The 25645-nt window shown below is 41.4% G+C and overlaps 1 protein-coding gene across 1 annotated transcript in view; it reads right to left on the bottom strand.

Annotated features, from left to right (window-relative positions):
- Positions 1-7131: 7131 nt before the first annotated feature.
- The window catches only part of LOC135711357 (hemicentin-2-like), a 123953-nt gene continuing 105439 nt past the window's right edge, over positions 7132-25645 (bottom strand). The window contains exons 4-7 of the mRNA XM_065234156.1: positions 19594-19804; positions 7855-7957; positions 7562-7749; positions 7132-7414 (exon numbers count right to left, since the gene is read on the bottom strand). Coding sequence (XP_065090228.1) covers positions 7191-7414; positions 7562-7749; positions 7855-7957; positions 19594-19804 — 726 coding nt within the window. The 3' untranslated portion in view covers positions 7132-7190. The remainder of the gene's footprint in view (positions 7415-7561; positions 7750-7854; positions 7958-19593; positions 19805-25645) is intronic.

The following is a 25645-nucleotide window of genomic DNA, read 5'->3' as shown; positions in this document are numbered from 1 at the left end:
ACTTGTGTAACGCGCACCCAGAGCACAGATGATCACATCACAGCACACACCGAAGACGTACCTTTTGTCCGTCAGAGCCTGTTCGACACCCACCGACAGTTTGACATGTTTTACTTTCTTATCCGCATCGATGATCTCCATGATGTGATCCTTGAAATAATTGTTGAATACGTAACGATGGTGATAACCTCGGAGTCCTGTTTGGAGCACATGATGTACCCGATTGGGACGCTGATGTTCATCGTGTTGAAGCTCTTGTCCTTGACGAAGGCTTGCCACGATCCGCAACATTTTCCCGGAGAAGACGCCCAACGTTTTGCCATCCTTGTATCCCTTGATCGCATTCAGCAGCTTTTCAAAATTGGCCTTGTCTTTGTCGTTCTTATCCCGAACCAACAGCTTCCTACACGGAATGCCCTCCTCACCGTCCTTCTCGATCTGCTTCAAGTAATCGATCTTCTTCTTGCTGGTCAGAAAAAGATGGACTTATCGCACAGCACCGTAATCGCATCGGTCAGCACGTATCCCATAAACCAGGTCTGCAGCGAGGTGGATTTGCTGTAGATGGTTTCCTCGTCTTCGCCGACCGCCATCAGAATACAATCCAGCTTCTCCAGCGAATCATCAAGGGAAAACTCTGGTTCCTTCCAGCTGGCGTAGAGGCGTTTTATTCGTCGGTAGAAGGAATCCTTAACGAGCACGATGGCCACGATGTTCGACATTTTCGGGGCCATTCAATTATTGCATCCAACGGTTTTCGATGCGGGGTCCGGTTGATCTCCGGCTTTTTTCTTTGTTGTGTCCTGCTGGACGACTGAGACCACTCACGGTCCATCACGCCAGCATTCCTGCTTGGTTGTCGCTAGACTGATGTTTTCCTTGCGATTGCAAGTCAAACCATTGACGCGGTCAGAAAAAAACGGGTTGCCAAATGTACCATAATATTCGTATTTCACAAAAAAAAAATCGCAGCTTGCTCTATGACCGGCACTGCCGGCACACCTGCAGCAACACTTGCGGCACACTGAGAAATTTTTTGACCCAAGATTGGTGTGCGGAGTGACCTGCTGCGGATACACTTGCATGACAATATATGAACATGAACATTATTTGTATAATAAACTATGAACAAATCCAAAAACTTTACAAGTGTGATCATGCATGTGCTCATAATTTATTATACAAATAATGCTCATGCTCCTAGTTGGTCATTCAAGTGTATCCGCTGAATTACTTCGGACTTTTGAGGAAATCATTGTTGTTGTCTCTAGAACTTTTTGAATAATTTCAAAGACGTCTATAGGCAACGGTGAATATATTTAAATTAAGTAGGCCTTGACTATGACGGACGAAGCGATAAGAAGCAACTGACTAAACTTCAGAAGTGGGATACGAGTTAAAATGCTTTTCGGGAGTAAAAAAAACTTCCGAAGAGCTGGAACGAAGCAGTACGAGACAACCGGAATCCGTTCCAGGGGATGGAAACAAGCAAAACAGTATGAGACAAGAAGAATTAATTCTAGGGGATGGAAATATTTTTCAAACATAAGTAGCTTTAAGAAGGAACAGAGAAGAAATACAACCCGTTGCCAACGATACTCAAGCTAGAAGGATTCAGATGTCATGCCGAGGAGCATCCAACGAATTCTCTAGTTCAGTTTCATGCGTTCGTGTTCATTCGAATCAGCAGCCCGTTGCCAATGGAACTCAAGCAAAAAAACTATCCGAACTTCCAGTCGTCACCATGGACAGGTTTTTCCAACAACATTGTCCAACCACAGGAAGTTTCTTCGACGTTTTCTGACCATTTTCAAGAAGATGTCGACCATTTTGTAAAATGCGAATGGTCAAGTTATGAAGATTGTTTTGATCAAGCAGCTGAAAGGAAAAGCCCAACACTGCACAGTAGGGATTTTGGCAACAAAAAGGCTTGAAATTGTCTTCCGCTGAAACCACCATTGTAACATATGACTTTCTTTGGGAAAAATGTCAAGAATTTTATTATTCATATTTTCAATCGGCAAACGCTGTTATAAGTGCATGTTTGGAGCCTATTTTCCCCATTAGGACACTTCACTGATTCAAATAGTCAGTACCTTTTATCAGAAGTAGCCAATATGTCTTCTGGACAACTGGACGATGGTATGATTGACAGCCGGAGTCTAGGAGGGAATAAACACTATCATTTTCTTTATCCTACCGATTCGATTGTGGTGGTGTGAATTCTACTTCAACAGTTTCAGGGCGATTGACGCGCCCTTCTTAACAAACCATCCAGTAGGAAGTATTGCGAATTGTGTTATTCGATTTGTTGGAGCGTGTCGTTGGAAGGAGATTCTTAAATTCCCGTGGATTTCGCGTAAGTGTCTCTGCTTACGTGTCCGCCCTTCCGTTTTTGGCCCTTCATACAGCGATATTGTGAATTCAGATCGGTGGCTCAAATTGATCTTGCTATTAAGTGGAGCTGCATACAAGACAAGTCTTGAAAGGATGGTGGCTACCTTACATACATACATACATACATACATACATAGTAGCCAATATGTCTTCTACCGTATGCGTGATAATGTTTGCCTCATCGTACAAATATGGTTCCCGTTTCACCTGTGCATACAATACCTTGGTTTTCTTTGCATGCACGTAACCTTTAGCTCATACCGTAGTAGGCTGTGTATAAAAGAAAATGATTTACTTACAGCGAATTCGTTTATTATTCAGTTCCAACCTGGATCGGGTATCAAGATCGGGTCTGCTTGTTTTCTGGCAAACGTCAGTTTGCTCGTTTGTTTTTAAAACCTAGCTAAGGTTGAGGTTCACACTGACAAAAAGTTCGGTTTCGCACTGGGTTGGAACTGGTGTTAACCCCGATAATAAACGAATTCACTATTAGTTTGACAGTTGCACCATGACGAAGTGGCAGCGTATTCGTGATTTGCCCCACGCGCAAATGTCGCAAAAAGACATTTCAATCGCCGTGGCAGTGTCCCGGTGGACCGTCAAAAGGGTTTTAAAGGGTGATACGGTCAAAATTTGGTCAAGGGAAAACGCGTGTAAATCGGTGAAATCGTTTATTTAAAAAATCAAATTAAATTTCTTTTTCAAGTTCAATTAGTATAAAATTCAGGAAAAATATTCAGTTAGGCTTCCGCTTTTCCAAATCCGAATTGCCGCGCCTTACGCTTGACCCCTGCCATCAGATTTTGTACAGCCACCTTGTCCACCTTCTTCGCCGCAGAAAGCCAGTTTGCCTTGAACTGCTGCTCGCCCTTAGCAGTTTTTTGGTCTTCTTTAGGTTCCGCTTGACAATAGCCCAGTATTTCTCAATTGGGCGGAGCTCTGGCGTGTTGGGAGGGTTCTTGTCCTTGGGAACCACCTGCACGTTGTTGGCGGCGTACCACTCCATGGTCTTTTTACCGTAATGGCAAGATGCCAAATCCGGCCAAAACAGTACGGAACAACCGTGTTTCTTCAGGAAAGGCAGCAGACGTTTATTCAAACACTCTTTCACGTAAATTTCTTGGTTGACAGTCCCGGAAGCTATGAAAATGCTGCTTTTCAAGCCACAGGTACAGATGGCTTGCCAAACCAGATATTTCTTTGCGAACTTTGACAGTTTCATGTGCCCTTCCTTTTGCCGTATAAAACTCCTGTCCCGGAAGCTGCTTGTAGTCGGCTTTGACGTAGGTTTCGTCGTCCATTACCACGCAGTCAAACTTCGTCAGCATCGTCGTGTACAGCCTCCGGGATCGCGCTTTGGCCGTCGTATTTTGTTTATCATCGCGATTTGGAGTCACTACCTTCTTGTAAGTCGATAGTCCGGCTCGTTTTTTGGCTCGATGCATGGTTGTAGACGATACACCCAGCTTATTTGCGGCATCTCGGAGAGAGAGGTTAGGGTTTCGCTTGAAACTACCGGCAACTCTCTTTGTCGTCTCAGCGGCTTCCGGTTTTCGATTTCCCCCCGATCCAGACTTCCTGGCTGTCGACAAACGTTCCCCAAACACTTTAATTACATTTGTAACGGTTGATTTGGCAACTTTTAGCGATTTTGCCAACTTTGCGTGCGAGTAGCTCGGATTTTCGCGATGCGCTAGCAAAATTTTGATACGCTGCTCTTCTTGCTTGGACGGCATTTTGACAACTGAAGAGTGAATTCCAAAATCAAAATAGGAGCAACATTCTACACACACACACCTTCAAAATGAGGGGTGTTCAGGTTTTTTAAATTCAAAATTGAAAGAAATACGTCAAGTTGATGTTGACCAAATTTTGACAGTATCACCCTTTAGACCGAGAAAAGATTCGGTTGAATCCAGTGCGTTCAAAAAGGAAAATGGCAAAGGAACACGATATCAGTGACTTTACGGCACGGAAGATCGTAAAGGAAGATTGCGGGGCGAAGTCGAGGGCACGGAAAAAACTCACATGATTACCAACCGTATCCGGGAGCTACGAGTCGAACAATGCAAGAAAATCTTGAACTTCCTCAAGCGAAAAAATCCGGTAATCCTGTTCACCGACTAGAGCATGTTTACCGTCGATCCCGTATCAAATTCCAGAACCGACCGGTATTTTAGTTCTCTTCCGGTAAAAGACGTAGCCGACAAGCACAAGAACGTGTACCTAACCAAGCACCTGTTAGCGCTGTGGTGTTTGGATTGATGGCTTCCGATGGCAAAAAAATGGACCCGGTGTTCATTCCAGAAGGCGACAAGGTCAACACGGAGGTCTACATCGGGATTTTAAGTAAGTATGTTCTTCCGTGGATCAAAGAACAGTACGGTCCGAAGCCAAATGTTGTATTTCAACAAGATGGGGCTCCGTGCCACACCTCGAACCGCACTCAGAAGTGGTTGCAGGAACATCTTCCGTTCTGGGCGAAGGATATGTGGCCGCCATCCAGCCCCGATCTTAATCCGCTGGATTACTCAATATGGCGCGTCATGAAGGCCAAGGCCTGTTCTAAACGCCACCCGAGTACAGCCAGCCTCAGACAAACATTGACCCGTACCTGGAGAGAAATGGATCCAGACTACATTATTAGAACCTGCCGTGCATTCCGGAAGCGTGTGGAGGCCGTAATTGCAGCAAGTGGAAACTCGATCGATGATTAACATAGTTTAAGACTCTGAGAAACATCCCCCTTTGAATTAATAAAAAACTCGAAAACGAAATTTTTGAGAATTGTTTTAATTTTGACATTGCTCAATGGTGCATACATTATCACGCATACGGTAGTAGTCAGCTTGTGCCTTTTAAAAACTATTGAAAACATTTATAGGAGAGCATGGAGTCAAATAAGCCGGATTGTGAAATAAAATATTAATGTTTTCCAAATTTAAACTAAATATTTAAAAAAGATAATTTGTGCATCTCATACAAAACACTCAGAAAGTGGATTACAATAGTCTAAAGGACAAAACTGATTCAAGTGCATGTTTTGATCGTATTTTGCCCCGGTATCTTTTATTAAAACAATTCACTTTATTTGTAAGATTTCTGATGACTGAACAGTTTCTGTCGCCAAAATGCTGATACGAGAGTTAAGTTTTCTTGAAGTAAAAAGGAATCTAAGCATCACATGTGCTTGTTTTTGTACTGTGTACGAACAAATAAATGCATTATGAGAGTCTGATTTACCCCTTAATCTTTTATCAATTGAAAGCATTTGAACTGGTTTATTGGCTTAAGTTAACAATATCTTTCTTTGGAATTTTCCAAATATACCATTTATAAGCCACTAAGTGAGCTTCGATCAACTATTGGAAAAATACGTGACCATGTTACAGTCGCTATAAATCGATGAAGACGGATGGAGTATTGAGTGAAAACCCAAAACTTGATTTTGTGATATAATGTGTAAAAAAGCCTAAATTTTCAAATGTTTTTCAAATCAAAATCTAAATATTTTAATATGATTTTATTTATCCTAAAAATATTTTTTGATAAAATTTCATTTTATATTTTGATTTTTGAAAAAAAAGCCAATTTTGAATTGATTTTTTTCGGTGGAATGGAAATGGTCACTCTAACGACAAAATTTAACAAAAATGCGGGTCTAATATTTTGCGAAAAGGAACAGAACTACAATTTTTTACGAAGTTCTGAGAACCACTTTTCGTTTTGCTATGGGTTGGCTGAATATACCTCTGAGATATTTTGAGGAATTAAAGTGAATTTCATCTACATTTTGAATCATTGATCACATTTTGCGTTCACTAGCGCATTTTTTGAAAATTCGCTCAGGAATCATGTATTTCTCATCAAATTTTACGTTAGATATAATTTTCAGCACTTTTAAATTACATAGGTTGAATATGTAAAAAAAATCATCAGTGCCAGGAAAAAAGATAAAAGCATTTTAGTGAACAATTGTTCAAAAAATATTAAAAACATCAATTTCAGTAATATTTTATAAAACTACTTGCATCTCAGTTGTTTGAAGATGAACAGCTGGTATCTTTTCATAAAATTCTACGTTCTACAACGTTGCCCAAGACAGCAAATCTCTATCTTGCAAAATAAAAAAAAAGTTTTGTCACTGAGCCATCTTTGCGGCCAAAACTTGAACTATTTTTATTCAAGAAATTGTAGTCCTAATTAATCCTTCACTCAAGACGTAAACTCAATTGGATGCAATCTCTCTCCCTCTGTGAACTGAGATATAACAACTTTTTTTTTCAGGTACCCTACAAACATGCAACGTAAAATGAAATGCTCCCGACCGAAAAAAAATGCTACTAACCGGAAAGTACGACTGATTTAGCTTTATGTCCAAAGTGACGCTCGGATGTCAGTCGCAGAATAACTTAATTTTCATGAGTTTTTCGTAGTTTGATCGAAACAGAAAATAAACCTTCCCAGAACTTCCAAGCACCCACAAAATTTCTCTTCATGGAAACGGGTTGCGGTTTGCTCAGGATTTTTCGAAAAAATAACGGACGATACACGCAAACAAGTGTCTTCCGAGAAAGGGCGCTTGCCCACCGTTCTTCTGAATTCATTTCACATTCCCGGGATTCAATGCTTACTTACCCGTTAATACATCGGAAAGTTCCAACCGCTAAACTTTCGGCATTCTAAAAATGACCGCCGATTCCAATTTTTAAAACATTAATTTATTTTCTCTTAAAATTTACAATCATCTACGAAGATCTCTCTTTCTCTCAGCTGTTTGATTATGTACAGGATCACCTACTGCAGAAGCGCTTTTCACTAACCATCATCATCGCCGTTGCCTTCGCTGCCGTCGTCGTCGTCGTCGTCGTCGTTAAAGTTAAAGTTTGCCCATAAATGGCCAGCATCCATGTCATGGCTATCGTTGCTCCAACGACGGCGGCCACGAACGGATGCCAACCGGAGCCCAACCGCAGCGCCATCTGTCCACTTGTTTGCATCGCCGCAGGATGCTCACCTACACACGCATCCCGGATGCGGAGTTGAAAAAAAAAAAGAAACACGTTTGTCATTAACAAGTGGGAGAATTGTAAACTGGGACCGGGACCGAGAGGTGGGAGGGATTTTCATGATGGGAAATGTGTCGTTTTCGATAGCAACTCACCGTTCAGCACGTACACCTGGACGCTGGCTGGGATGGCCCCCGCTGGGACGCACGTGTAATTGCCGGAGTCGCTGACTGTGGCCTTGGTCAGGAGCAACCGACTGCTGGTGCCGGCGTCCGTTTTCTCCGTTTCCAGGCTGATGCCTCCGCGTGCCGAGTCAAAGTTGACAATCGATGTGCCGTGGTACCTGCGGTTGAGGTTATAGGGAAAATTGGTCGTTGGTGTTACTGCTGTTCTGCGGTACAACCCCCACGCACGGTATAAGAAGAGTGAAAGTGATACGACCACTTACCAGGTGATTGACGGGGCGTGAAAGTTGACCACACAGGACAGGGAGATGGTACTGCCCTTCCGCACGTGGGCTTCCTGTGAACCGAGAATCTTTGCTCGGGCAGCTGCAAGAGGTTGAAGAGGATTGATAGAGAAGGGTGAGTGGAGTTTGTGAAATACATTTTGGAAGGTTTAATCATTTAAAGAGTTCCCACACACTGCGTGATATGACTGTTCAAGGTCATTCGTTATGGATTATTTTAGTCCACGGGTTAATATTCATATCTAAGAATTGTTCTTTGGAAAATCTTTCAAAGATAAAAGAATCTTTTTCCATTGAAGAAGATGACCCATAAAAGCGCCATATCAAAAATGATTCATCATTATTGTAAGTTTATAATGTGTCTGTAGGCAGGGATGAAAACTAATCAAATTTAACAAAAACACTCACATTAACCCATTGGTTACAGAGAACTTTGAGAAACACTCAAACATCACTCATGAGTCTGCATTAAAAGTACATGACGCTGAAGATTGAGCTGCCTTCTGTAGTTGCTTTGTTCTTTTTTATTCTGGCTATGAAGCAGGAAATCCATGGAATACCAGATACCTACCGTTTGGCGTAATCAAATCAAAAAACGGATCTTATTTTTGTCGCTGCCTGAGCTCATTAAAAACTAACTATTCTTATGTAAAAAATAACAACATATCGAATCAACACATGGTTTCATCAACGGTAGAAGACGGGAAGTGGCCTATTTTGCCCCATTCTCCCAAAATTTGCCATTAATCTGAAGAAATCCTCGTATAATATTGTGGCGATTAAACCATCTGGTGACGTACCGTTCCTCAAATCTTGATAGGTGACTTGAAGCATTTCATGAATCTGAGAAACATATTTAAAAGTTGAAATGATAACGCTGCACTTATTGGTCTATTTCCGGATGTTCATTTTCCACACTATCCTCTTCAGAACTTTCTCTAGCTAATAAATTATCGTTTTTTTTTTTTCATGTTTATATTAGTGTAGCATTTCCCCCAACTCTGAATATGGTAGACTTTGACATATTGTACCTTTGTTTTCCTATGATCAAATGAACAGAAATCATCGTCACAGAACTACAAACATGCCCAATTTTGCGGTTACCAATACAATAATTTTAGAAGCATCTACCAGAAAGTGAGAAACTAGGCTTAATTTTTCGAATTCATTCTAACATCTGTGAAAACTTGCATGTTTGTGTGCTATGAGCGATCATTCATGTTTTTGAACAAAATCAACCATTTTGGATCCGCTTGGGATCGCAGTAGGCTCAGCCCACGGATGGTTGGGTTTTCATGAGCTGTCACGAATTTATCTGTTTTTCCGCGGAGTGATTTTTCAAGTTCAAATTAGTTTTTTTTTTTTTACAAAATGTGTGATAAGTATTTGCACGATTGATTGATATTGTAGTGAATCTTATGCGCGTGTGTTTTAATTAAGAAAATATCGTAATTGGTGTTTAGGGAAAAGACCGGTTGAGAGGGTCTGCCGGGTGGCGAAGCGCTACCAATATAACTGTGAAAGATTGGGCTAGAGAAAGAATTGTGGTCGTTGCCAAGTTGAAATGTGACTTGAATAGAAGCAGGAAGAATCATCGTCAAGGAAGTTACAAATAACAGAAGAATAGAAAAAAAGGAGATGAAAAAGTTTATGAAGATTGATCAGTCATGCAAACCATCCGTTTTGGTGAGACCGTTGCATTTTATATAATTTAATATTTATTATGAAGAATGACGTATTTGTGCTTTCGCTCCGCGTTTGTTTTTACTTCGATAGAATAAAGTGCTGATGTTTCCGTTAGTTATAGTTAAATTCTGGAAAAGGTTTGAAAAATTATTGTAACTTCATATATCCCCATTAGGGTCCACATGGTTCATCAAGTGGTAGTTACGAAAAAAGAAAGAAGCGACCGAAGGAGGTTTCCATTTGTGACATTTCATAGCAGTTTTTCTGAGCTCGGAAAAGTTGACCAGTTCAGTTGCGATCATTCCTTTTTTTTATCTATAAAATTGGAATTTGGCTAACATTGGAGGCAGTTGGTGAGATCTGTCCATTATACTTTATTATAAAAATCAGTCATTACATCACATGTTATTGTAACATTCACTCTTACATAACTTGGAGCGTTTGGTACGGTATGACCATGCAAGCATCCTTCTGTAGTATGAAGGTGCGATGAGCAAATAAAATAAATAAATAAAATCAAATTAGAAAATAATAATTGTGTTTTAATATCCAGAATAGAAAATACGAAGTCATTTCCCCATTAATCAACTGGTAACCGCCATTCCTAATTGTAGTAATAATAATAGTAATAAAAATATTTGAACTTCCCTAATGAGATTGAATTCTCCTTCGCAATCTCTGATTGGTTGAAGTGTAAAAGCCTTCAGTTATTTAAAGAGCGTGTACTGTCCATGTGGGTCATTCGTCATTATTCTTTGCTCGACGGTCGAGCTGTTCAGTCCGTATTTTCGTTCGAGTTCTCAATTCGATTTTGTTTCGTTTTGTGCTGTCACGTTGCGCCGTGGAAGTGTCGCCACCTTCTCGCGTTCTGGCAAGTTTAATTGAACTTGCAAACACGAAACAAATGGTGCGTAAACGTGCCAATGAGTCAGCAGCGGGCCCTTCAAAGAAGGTACTATTCAAGCCCAGCGCGTCACAGGATGACGCCGGAAAACGAGTACTGCAAGCCAACCAGTATGCAGTACTCCTGGAAGAAAATGGCGATGGTGACGCCATTCCCATTGCAAGACGAGAGCGCTTTTCACGCCGGTGAAGGATGTTGCCAAGCTGGGTGCCGAACTGGCAAAAAACAAGCTACTGCCTCGCTTCAAGCTTTGCAGCATCGGTACCAAAATCATGTGCTCCAGCCTGGAGGAGTACAAACAAATAGGAAGTTTCCTGAAGAACAACAACGTGGACTTCTTCACGCATGATCTGCCACCGAGCAAGCCACTGAAGGTCGTTTTGCATGGATTACCGTCGTTCGAGGCTGCTGCGGTGAAGTCCGAGCTGGAGCGGCTTGGGCTCCAACCTGAGGCCGTGTTCGAGATGAACCGGCGTCCCAACCAAACCACCAGCTTCCGTGATCAGTTGTTCCTGGTGCATTTCACGAAGGGATCTACCAGTCTTGCGGCTCTGAGATCCAAAATCCGGGACCTGTTTCAGGTCATCATCAGTTGGGAGCATTACAAACCCCAACATCGTGATGTAACGCAGTGTATTAACTGGCTCTCCTATGGCCATGGCACCAAAAACTGCCACATGAAGACAAACTGCGGCAAGTGTGCTGGAACTCACTCAACTGCGTCCTGTGAGCACGTTGATGACATCGAACCAACGTGTGTCAACTGCGGTGGAAACCACCAAGCCTCCAATCGCGGATGTCCCAAGCGAGTGGAGTTCATTAATATCCGTCGGAAGGCCACAATCAACAACCAGCTCGGTCGCCTTCGTAATCATCGTTCGCCTCCGGTACTAACGGAAGTCCAGTACCCAGCTCTCCAGCCCCGTAGACATGTTCTGAACCTAGCCCCGCTTCCGCTCAACAACCAACAAGCCAATCCTGCGAGTATCCAAATGGTTCCCAACAGTCGGACAGTTCTGCAGCGGCCCAGCCAATTCCAGGTTCATCCACCGCCCCTGGTTTATCATACGCTGGTGCTGTCTCAGGTGAATCTGTCGACGATTCTCCGTTCACCTCGGAGGAACTTGTGACGCTCGTGGTCGAGGTCATCATCATCATGCGTACTTGCAAGACTCGATCTGAACAGCTTCATGCTGCCTTGTCACTCGTCACCAAGTATGGACCGTGAAGCTATAAAAATTGCAAATTGGAACGCTTGCTCACTGACGAACAAGCATAGAGAGCTACTCGATTTCCTCAACACCAAGGAGGTCGACATTGCTATCATCACCGAGACGCATTTGAAGCCCGAACTGAACATATTCCTTCCCGACTTTCGGCTCGTCAGACTTGATCGCACCTGCTCTGGAGGTGGACGAGTGGCCATCGCTGCAAGACGGAACATCAGTTGCCGGCTGCTACCAAACTTCCAGCTGAAAACAATTGAAGCCATCGGAGTGGAGGTGAGCACATCACTTGGCCCAATCACCATCATCGCGGCCTACTGCCCCAAGCAAACAAACATCAGGGACGGGTCGTCAGTGGCCCTCCGGAAAGACATCATCAAACTCACCCGGAGGAGCGGGAACTTTATCATCGCTGGCGATCTGAACGCAAAACACCAAGCTTGGGGCAACGGTCGGAGCAATAGAAACGGCATCATCCTCAATGAAGACCTGCAAGAGGGTCACTATACCGGTTGAGTCGGTCTGGGGTCCATGCGACCATCGACATCTTCGTAAGCAACATGGGACACAACATCTCGCAACCTGTGGCATTCCAGTAGCTGAGCTCGGACCACTACCCGGTGGTGGCCGAAGTTGGATACTCGGTAAACCGATTCGAAGCTTCCCGGTGCAACTACCATCGAGTCAACTGGGCGCAATGTCAACACTACGTCGACACAACCATCGACTACGATGTCCAACCGGGGACGTCCGAAGATGTTGACCGGTGTCTACAAACCATCGAGGAGGCGATTTTCCGGGCTAGGGAACAACACGTGCCAGTATCTAGACAGGTGAGTAGCACTCTGAACCTTGACAGCCCTACCAAAGATCTCATTAGACTCCGTAACACCATTCGTAAGCAGTACCAGTGTACTGGCCTGCCTAACTTGAAGACCAATTGTAATCGATTAACAAAGATTGTTTAAGCCAGGATGGTGGATCTCAGAAATAACGATTTTGCTAGTAAGATCCGCTCTCTCCCAGATCCAGCCCTTCTGGAAACTTAGAAAAATTCTTAAAAACAAGCCTAGGTCCATTCCACCACTGACCCCTCTGGATCATCCCGGCGACCCAGTGGTTCATCTGATAACTCCTGAAGAGAAGGCTGCCGCGATAGGTCAACACTTCGTCAGCTCTCATAATCTCGGACAAAACATCGTCAGCCCTCATGAATCTGAGGTTGCTGAAAATGCAACCAATCTTCTTCAGATTCCTAACATTTTTCCAGAGGAATCCGAGATTACGGCTGACGAACTGTTGGCCTATATAAAATCATCTAAAAACATGAAGGCCGCAGGTTTCGACAACACCCTGAATCTGGAAATCAAACACTTGAGTTCCAGATTCTACAACCATCTGGCACTGATTTTTAATCAGTTCCTCAGACTTGGCTCCTTCCCCTCGTGTTGGAAGTCAGCTAAAGTCATACCCATCCGGAAACCTGGGAAGGATCCGTCCTCTCCTTCAAGTTATCGACCAATCAGCCTACCACCGGCTCCTAACATCTGTCGATGAAAACAACTTGTTACTCGAGGAACAGTTTGGTTTTCAGAAAGGTCGTTCGACCGTCCACCAGCTGACTCGAGTAACAAACAAATGACGGAACAAGTCTGTTTCGAAAACATCTGCCATGGCGTTGTTGGACGTTGAAAAAGCGTTCGACAATGTCTGACATGATGGCCTGGTGTTCAAATTGCAGCAGTACGGTCTTCCAATCTTCCTAGTGAAGATAATAAACAACTATCTATCAAACAGGACGTTCCGAGTCTCTCTGAATGGCATCACATCGGATGCTTTCAACATCGGTGCCGGGGTTCCACAAGGCAGCATCCTTGGCCCCATCCTATTCAACCTGTTCACCTCCGATATACCGGCTCTCCCTGATGGTGGATCGTTGTCTCTGTTTGCAGATGACACATCCATTGTCTACAAGGGTAGGGTCATCGAAGCTCTGACTGCCAAACTTCAGAGAGGCCTGGACGTCCTGTCTGAATACTTCAACAGCAACGCGGCAAAGACCCTTTCCACACTCTAAATCTCCCAGACGTGTTCCATCGGAGAATAACAAGATTTGCCTGAACGGCACAGTGGTGGAATGGTCCAAAGAGGTCGTGTACCTCGGGCTAACACTAGACAGCAAGCTTCTTTTCGGGGAGCACGTTGACAAAACGAAAACCAAGTGCAACATCTTGATAAGATCGTTGTATCCACTTATCAACAGGAAGTCAACCCTGTCCCTGAAAAATAAGCTTGCTGTCTACAAACAAATCATCCTTCCTGTAATCGAGTACGGTATGCCAATCTGGGAGAGTTGCGCAAAATGCCATCACCTTAAACTCCAAAGGATCCAGAACAAGATCCTTAGGATGGTCCTAAACAGTCCCCCGCGGACTAGAAATTCTGAGATCCACCTCCTGGTTGGAATTCAGACATTATAAGAACGGAGAGTATTCATCCTGGAAAGGTTCAGAGACGCCTGTCTGAGATCAAATCATCAGATCATACGTACAATATGTACAATCTAACGCCGCGAGTTCATCTCTTTTTCTCCTGACCGAAGCCAACCACACAGCCAACCAATCAGTCTTTTTCAAAACTAAGAGTTTAACTTTCTGTGGCTAAAACCCCTGAGCCAGTGACCATTTCTGAATAGATCGCTCAGCCGTTGCCAGGCGTTGGAGCTCATCGAAGAGGATTCTCAATGCGTGGACAGTACACACTACGAAAAAGTCATGTAAATTTCCGTGCCCTGAGACAGACACATGCAAGCGGCTTCAGTGACGTAAGAATCAGTCAAAATATCAATTCAATCAAGTGTACTTTTCGTCGAGTTCCGTATGCTTCGGTTTAGGAACACTTAATTTTACATGACATGTTTGTTTATGTTATTATGTTCCATAATTTACGTCAAATATGGATTACGTGTCGTGTAAAAATAGTTATTTCTAAGTGTGAAGTATCGAGTGAGGCAAACCTTTGGATGCATTTGATCCACAGGTGTTTGAAGATGTCTGAATCGAGGGCTACCCCTACACTACACACTTAGAAAAATTGATGTAAATTTAGGTGCTCTGAGACTGACATATACGAGCGTCAATTTTGACATAAAATTGAGTCATAAAATTAGACACGAAACTCAGCTCAATAAAACGTACTTTAAGCGACGCCGGTGGTGTAGTGGTAAGCGTGATTACCTTTCACCCCAGCAGGCCTGGGTTCAATTCCAGTCAGCGCCGCCGGGATGTTCTGAGGCATAACATTTCTGATCACGCCTTCCTTTGGATTCATGAGTTGATGGGTCGATAGGTAGGGTCCAGATGTGGGAGCTGCCTCCCTGGCGTCGGTGGCATTGGTGCTCAGCACGGAAAACAAGATCGACGGAAAAAAAATCAAGGAAACGTACTTTAGTCTCGGAGCACTTAATTTTACATGACATGTTTGTTTACGTCTCATCCTTTATGTCAAAGATAGATTCTGTCACGTGTAAGATTAGGTATTTCTAAGTGTGTAGCCGAGTCGGTAAACACGGCTGTCGTGTTGTAGGAGGGGGTTCTTGCAGTACCCCTATAACAACACCCATCCAGGTGACAACTAGAGGGTTGGAACCGGCCTTGAACTTATTCTTGATGGAGTAATCGGTCCAAGTATCGACACCGAGAATTAACACTGCTACTGTGTCTACAGCTGAAAACGAACTGTAGGAAATATGTTTCCCAGGCATTTTTCAATCATTAAATGCTTCAAATTACTCATCAAGATTTGAGGAACGGTACATTAAACGATAATGGTAGACTTAGGGGAATTGGGGCAAAATAGGCTACTAAATGCTAGTTGTTAACGACCTCAAACGGTGACAAAAATAATCGATTTTGCCCATTGTGCATCGCTTTATAGTTGATCCCATAATTTTCGCAATAAAATAGCACCACGAAGAGGATTTTCGCAGATGTGTCTACAATAAATGCGTCCGCTGGATTTAGGGTATTCAATTTCATAGAACCTCCTATAACCTTAAGAAACCTTGTTCCGTATACGTTGTGGAGCTAGTAGCTATATCATAAGCATTAGAGCTCATTGCCTCACGTCCTCCTGATCATTACTTCATTTTCTTGGACAGCCTAAACAAACTGAAGGCCATTCCTTCAATGAGGCTGCTGAAGCACTTGTAGTAGTTGGAATACTATCTACTCTGAGTCCTTTGTCGAATTGCTCCTGCACTTTCAGCTTAGTTTAGGTGCAATGCAAGGCGATATTTTCGAGCGAAAACTAGCCTTTAACCCTCCGTTACTCGCGCCAACTTTTGTAACACGAGTACTCGCGCGTTGTACTTTGTACAACAGGGTGAGCTTTCTATTGTCATTTTGCAGCCGAGCTACCAATAGATATGAAACCAACGGGTATTCCTTAAAAAAAACTTGTTTTTAACTAAACAAGCTCAACTCTTATCACAGTTAACCCCCAAAAATGCAGATAATAGCGAAAATGTGAATGGAAACCGCGTAAACGGTGTCCGTACTATGTGGGATTTGATTTAATTGGTTACAACACGGAAAATCTCGAGATCCTGACCAGATAGAAAGTTACTGTCTTGGGCACAGTTGTTCTAGAGATTATAACTTTTTTGCTGGTGGAGAGCAGTTCCGAAAATTCTCACTACGTGGCGCTAGTATATACGTGCAATTTTTGCATATACAATAGTTCGCGATCCTGAACACATAGAAATTTACTGTCTTCGACAAACTTTCTCAGGGGGTCAAGACTTTTTGGATAGTGAACAGTAGTTCAGAATTTTCTCACTTCGCGGCGCTAGTGTACACGTGAAATTCTCATATTTAATATCTCGAGACCCTGACCAGATAGAAAGTTACTGTCTTCGGCAAAGCTGTTCAGGAGATCATAAACTTTTCGCTGGTAAACAGTAATTCAGAATATTGGAGGCAAACCAGCCTAAGGCTGAAAGCCTCCTAAATAAAGCTAAATTAATTAATTAATTCAGAATCTTCTCACTAGGTAGCGCTTGTATACATGTTAAGTTTTCGCATGTAATACATAACTAGATCCTGACCAGATGGAGAATAAATGTCGGTGGCAAAGTTGTTCAGGAAGTCAAGATCTTTATGTTGGTGGACAGTTGCTCAGAATTTTATCACTACGCGATGCTAGTATACACATGCAACTCTCGTATATACAATAGCTCGAGATCCTGAGCAGATAGAAAGTTACTGTCTTCGACAAACTTGTTCAGGAGGTCAAGACTTTTTGGGTGGTGGACAGTAGCCCAACATTTTCTCACCACGTGGCGCTAGTAAACGTAAACAATTCTCGCGTATACTATAGTTCGATATCCTGAACAGGTAGAAAATGACTGTTTTCGAAAAAGTTGTTCGTGAGGTCAATGCATATTGCTTGGTGCACAATAGTTCAGAATTTTCACACTACGTGGCATTAGTATACACGCGAAATTCTCCCATATAAAATATCTCGAGATTCTGATCAGCTAGAAAGTTACTGTCGTCGACAAAGTTGTTCAAGTGGTCATAACTTTTTTGCTGGTGAAAAGTAGTTCAAAGTTGTCTCACTACGTGGCGCTAGTATACATTGTCGCATGTGGTTTGTTTCGAGATCCTGACCAGATAGAAAGTTACTGTTTTGGACAAAGTTGTTCTGGAGGTCAAAACCTATTGCTTGGTGTACAATAGTTGAGAATTTCCAAAGTGGCGCTAGTATACACGTGAAATTTTCACATATAAAATATCACGAGATCCTGACCAAATAGAATGTTACTGCCTTTGGCAAAGTTGTTCAGGTTCAGGTGGACAGAAATTCATTTTTTTTACATCATTGCGCTTGTATGTGCAATTCTCGCATTAGATATATTTCGAGACCTACTAAACTGTCATCGGCAAAGTTGTCCAGAAGATCAAAACTTTTTCATTGGTCGACAGTACAGAATTTTTTCACTACGCGGCGCTAGGGTATACGTGAAATCTTCGCATATATAATATCTCGAGATCCTGAACAACTAGAAATTTACTGTTTTTGGCAAAGCTGTTTAGGAGATAAAGATCATTTGGCTGATGAAAAGTAGTTCAGAAATTTCTCAAAATTTGGCGGGAAATTCTCGCATATCAAATATCATTAAATAAAAATACAATTTATATCAGCCTAAGTGGGATAAGAAAAATATATTCTGGATTTCTTTTACTGGTGTAGATTTTCATGTAGATTTGTGGATACATAAGTTGGGGTGAGTCGTTCCACTTGTATACCTCTGATAAATTAGTGGTAACACGTATCTCAGATGGAAAACATTCTCCCTTTCATTTTAGGCTAATTTCAAAATGTATTATCGAGGGGTCTAGAACAAAAAAAAATCCCTGTATTTACGTGTGCATGAACAACGAAACTAACTCTGAGAGGTAGGCACTTTTGCTTAGTTGAATGGAGAAATTTATAAATTCGTACACCCCCGATTATAAGTTTAAGGACACCCCCAACAAACATGCAAATGTGTTATGTTCATATCTTTGTCATTTTACGTCCAATTTTCGTTCTTTTTAGAACATTTGAAAGACTTTGAATGGAAATACGAAGAGGCAAATTGCTCCATATAATTTTCAAATTTTGTATACCAAAGGTTCACCCAAAGTTACACTATTTTTCAAAATGTACTCTGAAGAATCATGATTGATTTTCTCAGATTTGAGTTGAAAAATATATATTTGAAATTAAAAGTAGTAGTAGAACCCTTATTCTATGTCATTCATACCATTCAAATAACCTAAGAAGATCAAAAATTGGACGTAAAATGAGATAGCTTTGAACAAAACACATTTGCATGTATTTTGGGAGTGTATTTAAGCATATGATCGTGAGTGTAGGTTACTCAGCGCTGAGTGAACTACGCTTTTGGAAATTTCTCCAGACAACTGAGTAAATTAATCTCACGACTGAGATAGTCCTATGGCTGGACTGACTAACTCGTGTCTATATATTTTATACATTTTACATTAAATTACACATTTCAGATGAACTGAATAGATTCTTCTCGTTTTGATTTAGGATAAGGTGTATGTAACCACAAATTCGAAGGCACACTCCTTGTAGCGTAGGAATAGCGGTATAATGAAAGAGATGGTAATTTCATATTATCAGGCCTTTTCTTTATGACTTTGAATGTACCTACACACTTAGAATGTTTTTGCCAAGATGGGCACCACCGAGCAGTTCGCTGTTTTATTTTGCTGGTTCTCAGCGAAAAATTTGCCACGTGGTAAGAAAATGCTTAACTACTGTCTACCAGCCAAAAAGTCTTGAACCCCTAAACAACTTTGTCGAAGACAGCAACTTTCTAGCTGATCAAGATCTCGAGCTAAATATGCTAGAAAGGCACGTATATACTAGCGCCCCATAGTCAAAAAATTCTGAGCTATATAACTAAAAAAAATAGTGTAAATTTCCGTTACTATGATGCACATAAATAGAGCGTCATATATCATACAAGTTTAGATTATGGATCGAGTAAATTTATGAGACATGTCATTCAATATTCCACATATTGTAAGCAACTGTCCACTTTTGTTTGCAACATTTCATGCAAGCTGCTAGTTTACGTGAAAAGGAAGTTTACATGTATGAATGTTTGCATGCATGGATGTTTACATCGCCAGTAAAATTCAGAATTTTTTGGTGTGTATTGTCACCCAACAAAAAGATTTTAACTTCCTGAAAAACTTTGCCGAATACATTTACTTCCTATCTGGTAAGGATCTAGAGATATTTTATATGCGAGAATTTCACATGTATAGTAGCGCCGCGAAGTGAGATATGGCACATATGGCTAACAAACCATGGACTCACCTGTAACGTGTAGATACACCGCCAGATTGATCTTCGGTTCAGTGTTCACCTGACACTCGTAGATGCCGCTGTCGCGTGGCTGGGCAAACGATATCTTCAGATCCCAATCGTCCGAGTCCAGTGGGTGATGGACGGAGAATCGCTGATCCCCCGTATAGGTATGCGTACCGGATGTCAGAATGTGCAGATCCCGCTTGCGCATCCAGGACACCTTTAAAGGAGAAAGAAAATTATCATGAAATAAATGCGAACAATTTCTCAAATTCCAAAATATCAGTATAATGAAATTTTCCCAACAGCCAGCCATCGCCTGCGCCAGGAGAGCCATTAAGGCAAATTGAATTGAACAAATTTAATAGGCCCTCTCCATCCCCTTCCCGTGGCCGGCGTCCATCAATCGTCAGTCGGTCGGTCGACAGTGAAAGAGACTTTTACGACTGTCATAATCTTCGATATTCTGCTTTGCATTTCCGTTGCTCGCTCGGGAAAATGAAGTTTGACCTTTGACCCAAAGGGACAGCTCTGGCGACTTAATGTGTCACAAAGACTGCATTAAATTTAATCTCTCGCTGGGTCCACTGATGTCCGTTCGCTCACACTTTGGTAGGTGTGAGCCCATTTAATGAAGGGGGGATGAAATTCACAACTTTGGTTCCAAGCAGGGCTCCCAGGTGGGAAAATATTAACAACCATTATTTTTTCCCCGAAACATTTTTACGCGGCCCAGTAACCGTTAAATGAAACTGGGAACCGGAAGCGTCTCCTTGATCATCAACGCCATCATGGTAAGGGAAAGCGGAAGTTTTGATTTTTGCCCTTCCCTCTATCATTCCTGGCCATTGTGGAGCATTTCCGGTGCCATTCTGTCGCAAGCCTATCATCTTAATTGGCTTATTATGGGCGGAGTGATGAAATATGATGGAACACTTTTTTCCTGGCAGAACCGAAGAAGTTCAAAAACGGTGCAGGTGAGGATGAGTGTAGGAGGCAGCAAGCACGTCAGGTAGCATCACTCCGAACGACACGATAATTGATCATGAATCAAGTTGATAGACGGTACGTGAGATTCCGGGCTCAGCCTTCTTTTGGCCCACGATGCTAGGGAAGGACCTTGGCGTCTTTTAGCGTGGTCGTATTTCCGCGCTGCCGATTCTGGCTTTAAATCTGTCCCTGGTGGCGCATTGCTGGCGACAGCGAAGAGCCGAAGAAAGTGTTCCGCTTTTTTCGCTTCTGGCATCGAACGAGACTAATTAATTAGCGCAAAATTTACGGCAGCTTTGATTTAATCTCCTCCGGGTACTTTTACTTTGAGTTTTGCTGACAATTTATACTGAGGCCACTGTACCTACCTACCGCCGGTAGGGAAGATAAGCGAACCGTGATGGGGTGTCTATAAATTTTGGGAGCTTTGACGGGACTATATTTTGCCGACGAGGGTTGTTAAAATTTAGTGGTTGTAAATCACGAAATGAGTATCGAGTTGATGGCTGTAGGTACTTTCCGGACGGCGACGGTAATCAATTGATTGGATATTGGTTCGTTGATTGGGTTGCCCATGCGGACGACAGTGCAATCCAGTTAGGGCCAGAGTTGATTATTTAGGTACAAGACGAGGCATCACAGCACTTGGCATTGTTTGGAAGCTTAGTCAGGCGTGTGATTTCGGTGGGTGCTAATTTAACGAATTGGATTTTATAGAATCAGTGCAGTTCATTAGCAATTTTACATGTCAGTGGCATATGCGAACTTTAGCACTGGAAACTGTCATGTAATGAGAAAGTTTCACTGGAGGTGGGCTAACCGGAACTCTATGATTGTTTTGCAGCTGGTGACAACCTAGATGGAGCTCTGGTACTGGCAAGTTTCTACTTCACGCTTCCATGAGGCAAGCGGATGACAACAGACCAGTCGCAGCTGCCGTGTGACAACAATGTGGCGTAAAAGCCATAATCAAAATTTTGCATAAGGAGCTTTTCTATGTTCAGATATCGGAGCAGTTCCAGACCAAAAAGCGATAACAAAATTTGACTGGACCGTATTTGATGTACATGAAACTTTGCATACTTAATTGTTATGGGCAATCATTCTCATATTTACTAAAATTTGGCCATTTTATTGTATTTTTTTTTAAATGGCGTCTTTGGCTTTAAAAAAAAATGTGGTTTGTAAACGTCACTTCTGATCGAAATGACGGATTAGATCAAGTTGTAGAGAAAAATAAAGACTTCACGTGAAAAATATACACGATATTTTTTAAGTCATTTATAGTAAAAGTTCAAAAATATGATAAAACCTCAAATATCTCAAAATTTCCTTGCTAAATTTTTAAATTGATCTCTAAAAAAGTTCATAAAAAAAGCAAACTTTAATAACATTCCTTGGACACGATAATTATCAATCGATAAATATAACCCTATTTGACATCTTCATGCAAGATGATGTCAAGATTAATCTAATTTATTTTTTGATATTTAAATAACTTTACTGACGAATATCGAACAAGCAAGAGTTGACTCGTCAACCAGATTTAAGGACATTTGTTTCAATTCCAGTTTATTCGGCAGAAATTTCGCCCCCCCCCCCGGGGGAATACAAAAGAAAAATATTTCGTTTACTTAAAAGTTCCCATTGCAAACCAATCAATACCGACATTAGTGAGGACGTATCACCATCCATTTACGGACTGGGTTTTTTTGTGTGTGCCAATAACCAAGGATGCGATATGTAGAAAACCCACACGACGATGCAAAAAGTCGTGATTTATTTTAATGTATTTTCCCTATTATGGGTTCTTGGGAACCATTTAGAAGGTGCTTTTGCGATACCACTGTCATCGCGTGGCCGTCGTCGCCGTTCGTTCCGAACTAGGCTATGGCTTCTCAGTCTCCAAGAAAAAGGTGCCCGCACAGGAAGCCACAATGTCACACTTTTGGTCAGCCACACTTGTTCCCAAAAATTTATGGTGTTTCGGCGGGCTGCCTGATGGTACAAAAAAATCACCAAAAGCGTAAACGAAGGAGAAGGATTTATGGGCCCGGCGAAGGTGGAATGGAAATATATTCGATGGTGGGGACATTTCTATTTTTTGGGATTCGAATGTCTAAGGAAAGAATTCCTTCCAGAATGAATGCCACTTGTAGAAATATTTTCAAGAGCTCACCATGTTTTACAAGATGGTGTTGTTTAGCTCAACCTTGGAGCTGTAGCCATTGGTGACGAATGTCACATCACTCTATCTTTCTATATATTTTTTTTTTCATTGTTCTTTCGTTGTCAGTCTTGTTAGCGATCACGGTAGTTGACACATTTTCTGTGATAATCGGCTGCCTTTGCCTCGGACACTTGTAAAACAAGCTATCATAGTAAAGTACCAAACTCAAATGTCATTTGACATGCTCTGTCATACGACACTGTCGTCCAAGACCGTCACGAATGTATGTATTTTAATTTTCTCATAATAAGAGCTGCTGATTTTGTGATTGTGTGAATTCTGAAAATAGCAAGCAATGATGTCCTAGGAATAACATTTCTGATCAGAAATGGTTTAATTTACACCAAATTAAGGAATTATAACGAAATCACTCATGTCATATCTAAACCAACAATTGAAAAGGCCTCAACTCCAATTTGCAAACAACATGTCATTTTTCCGCGAACCAAAATTCACCAACACAAACCAACAAAATGAACAGGTAGGGCAAATCCTCCTCTACCTGATTGTGTTTTAGGTTTGCGAATTGAGGTTTCGGTTTGCGACAAAATGACTTTACAAGGTTTGTTAACAAAATGTAGTTAAGGCCTTTTCAATTGTTGGTCTTGATATGATAGTTATTTGAAAATTTTGAAATTGATAAGTTTGGAAATTTTTCAAAAAGTATATCTTCAAAATTCATAATTTATTTTCTAAATAAAACTTATGGAAAATGCAAGCAACAAGATCTTTTGGACATATTTTGAAACTTCTTGTTACCAAGCTTTTCAATGTAATTATTGCGCAGATAATGATTAAGAATGTCTTATTTATTGTTTCCTGTGTAGAAATTAAAAAAAGCGTACTAACAAAAAATTAAAATATTTGATTTTTTTTGCAGGTAGCTTTTAAGATACTGTTCGGATCAAATAAAACAAACCGTTCTTGAATCAACCTTTTCTTGCAGGGAGGTCAAACTGCATTTTTTATGATAAAGTCATTGAAATTAGTACAGTGTTTTCATGAGTTTTAGTATATAAAGAGAGAGAGAGAGAAAGATTAGTAATTTCCATTTAATTCCACTACCTTATTTGCTTATCCTTGACAGATACGCGTATTTCGTCTACAATGTGCAGACTTCTTCAGTGTCTTGTACTAATACTCGACTGAAGAGAAACACAGGTACATTTTCACTTAAAAGCAAGGTAAACTTAAATTTAATTTAATACTCCACTGCTTATTCGTTGAGTGTCCTAGGTAGTAACTTGAAAAGCCATGTGTGTCTGTTTCCTTGATCCCTGTTGAGTAAAGTTGAATTCCGTTATTTGTTGATCTCGAGGCTCTCTGCAACATCCAGTTTCCTTAGTGTAGATACGGTTCGTAAAATCGTGATGTCCTCCGTTGATAGTTGGTGGTCTTCTGTGAAGATGTGTTGTGCAACCTTTGATTTGAAATCATATGTTAGGCCTTTTTCCTCTTGCTTTTTGGCCTTATTAACCGATATATGTTCTTTCAATCTAGTTGCTAAAGTTCTCTTGGTTGGTCCTACGTATACTTTGTTACAATGATTACAGCTTATTTTATATACACCTGCTTAAGACATTAAATGGGTCTTTAGTGGATCCTAACAATGATTTCAACTGATTATGTCTACTGGTGAAACCTAAATCTAATCCGAATTGTTTTAACTGTGGTCTTAGTTTACAAGTAATATCTTGATCAAATGGAACGGAAACTCGTTTCAAGGGTTCAGGTTCTGCGGTGAGGGTTGTAAATAATCTCCTTTGTAGAATTCTCGCTTTTTTATCAATGATTGCCTGGATTGTGGTCTCCTTGTATCCGTTGAGTCTCGCTGTTTCGAAGATGTACTGTAATTCCTTAACCTTTCCTGTATCGCTGCGTGGAAAAGTCTGCATGCGATGAATCATGTGGTGGAAGGCCGCCATTTTTTGCTGGAACGAATGGTTGGAAGCATAGGGGATAACTCTTTTAGTGCTTGTTGGTTTCCTGTAAATCTCGTATTCAAGCGAAGATGATGATGACGATTCCCTGATGACTAGAATATCGAGAAATTCTGTTGATCTCATCTAAAATTTGTGGATTTGTCCGTTGTTAATCTTCGTTGTCATTTGATTGTCGTAATCGTCTTTGTCTATGATAAGGACCACGTTGCCCTTGTCTGCTTTAACGTAGTATACTGCTGTACTTTTCAGCTCCTTTACAATCCGAATCTCCTTCTCGTTGGCGCAACTTTGTTCTTGTCCGTCCTTGATTATGTTCGATGTGATAGTCCTGACCGTATTCTGTGATGAAGGTATTCCAAGGACACCCACATTCATTTGGATTTATCATGGCAACCAAGCCGTCGGAGCCAAATAAATTCATCGTATTGAAGAAAACCATCGCATCGCTTCGTAAGAATATAAGGTTATACCAACAATCAATACGAAACTAACGATTTAAAATTGGCTCACTACTTGACTAGCCTATTGATCCTAAGCAAATCGATAAACGCACCCCATTCTAGTCAAAGTACTACACTATGTTTGTATTGATTTGCTATGAATGTTTAACAGATAAAATGAGGGGCTCGTGGATTTTCTTATGTTTCGAAGAGTACATCTCTTAGCAAAAAAGTTGACCACGTTTCACCGGGATCTTCTAGTCTTAGTGTTACCTTTATGGTTATACCTATAAGCCATAGGATTAAGGTACGGACACCCACCCCACCCAGCGTAGTAAAGAGAATGGAAGAAGAGTTCATCAGACGGCTATATAGTAAACTGGACATGAAGATTTTGGAATGTTATTCTCTACACCTCCAATTGGCCAAAGAGTATCCAATTAAATTCCAGAAGTTTC

This window comes from Ochlerotatus camptorhynchus, unplaced genomic scaffold, assembly GCF_037179485.1.
Source record: "Ochlerotatus camptorhynchus isolate MF236.1 unplaced genomic scaffold, CSIRO-AGI_Acam_v1.1 ptg000432l, whole genome shotgun sequence".
NCBI lineage: Eukaryota > Metazoa > Arthropoda > Insecta > Diptera > Culicidae > Ochlerotatus > Ochlerotatus camptorhynchus.
The sequence above is the reverse complement of the archived record's forward strand: the minus strand, read 5'-3'. Positions and strand labels throughout refer to the sequence as shown.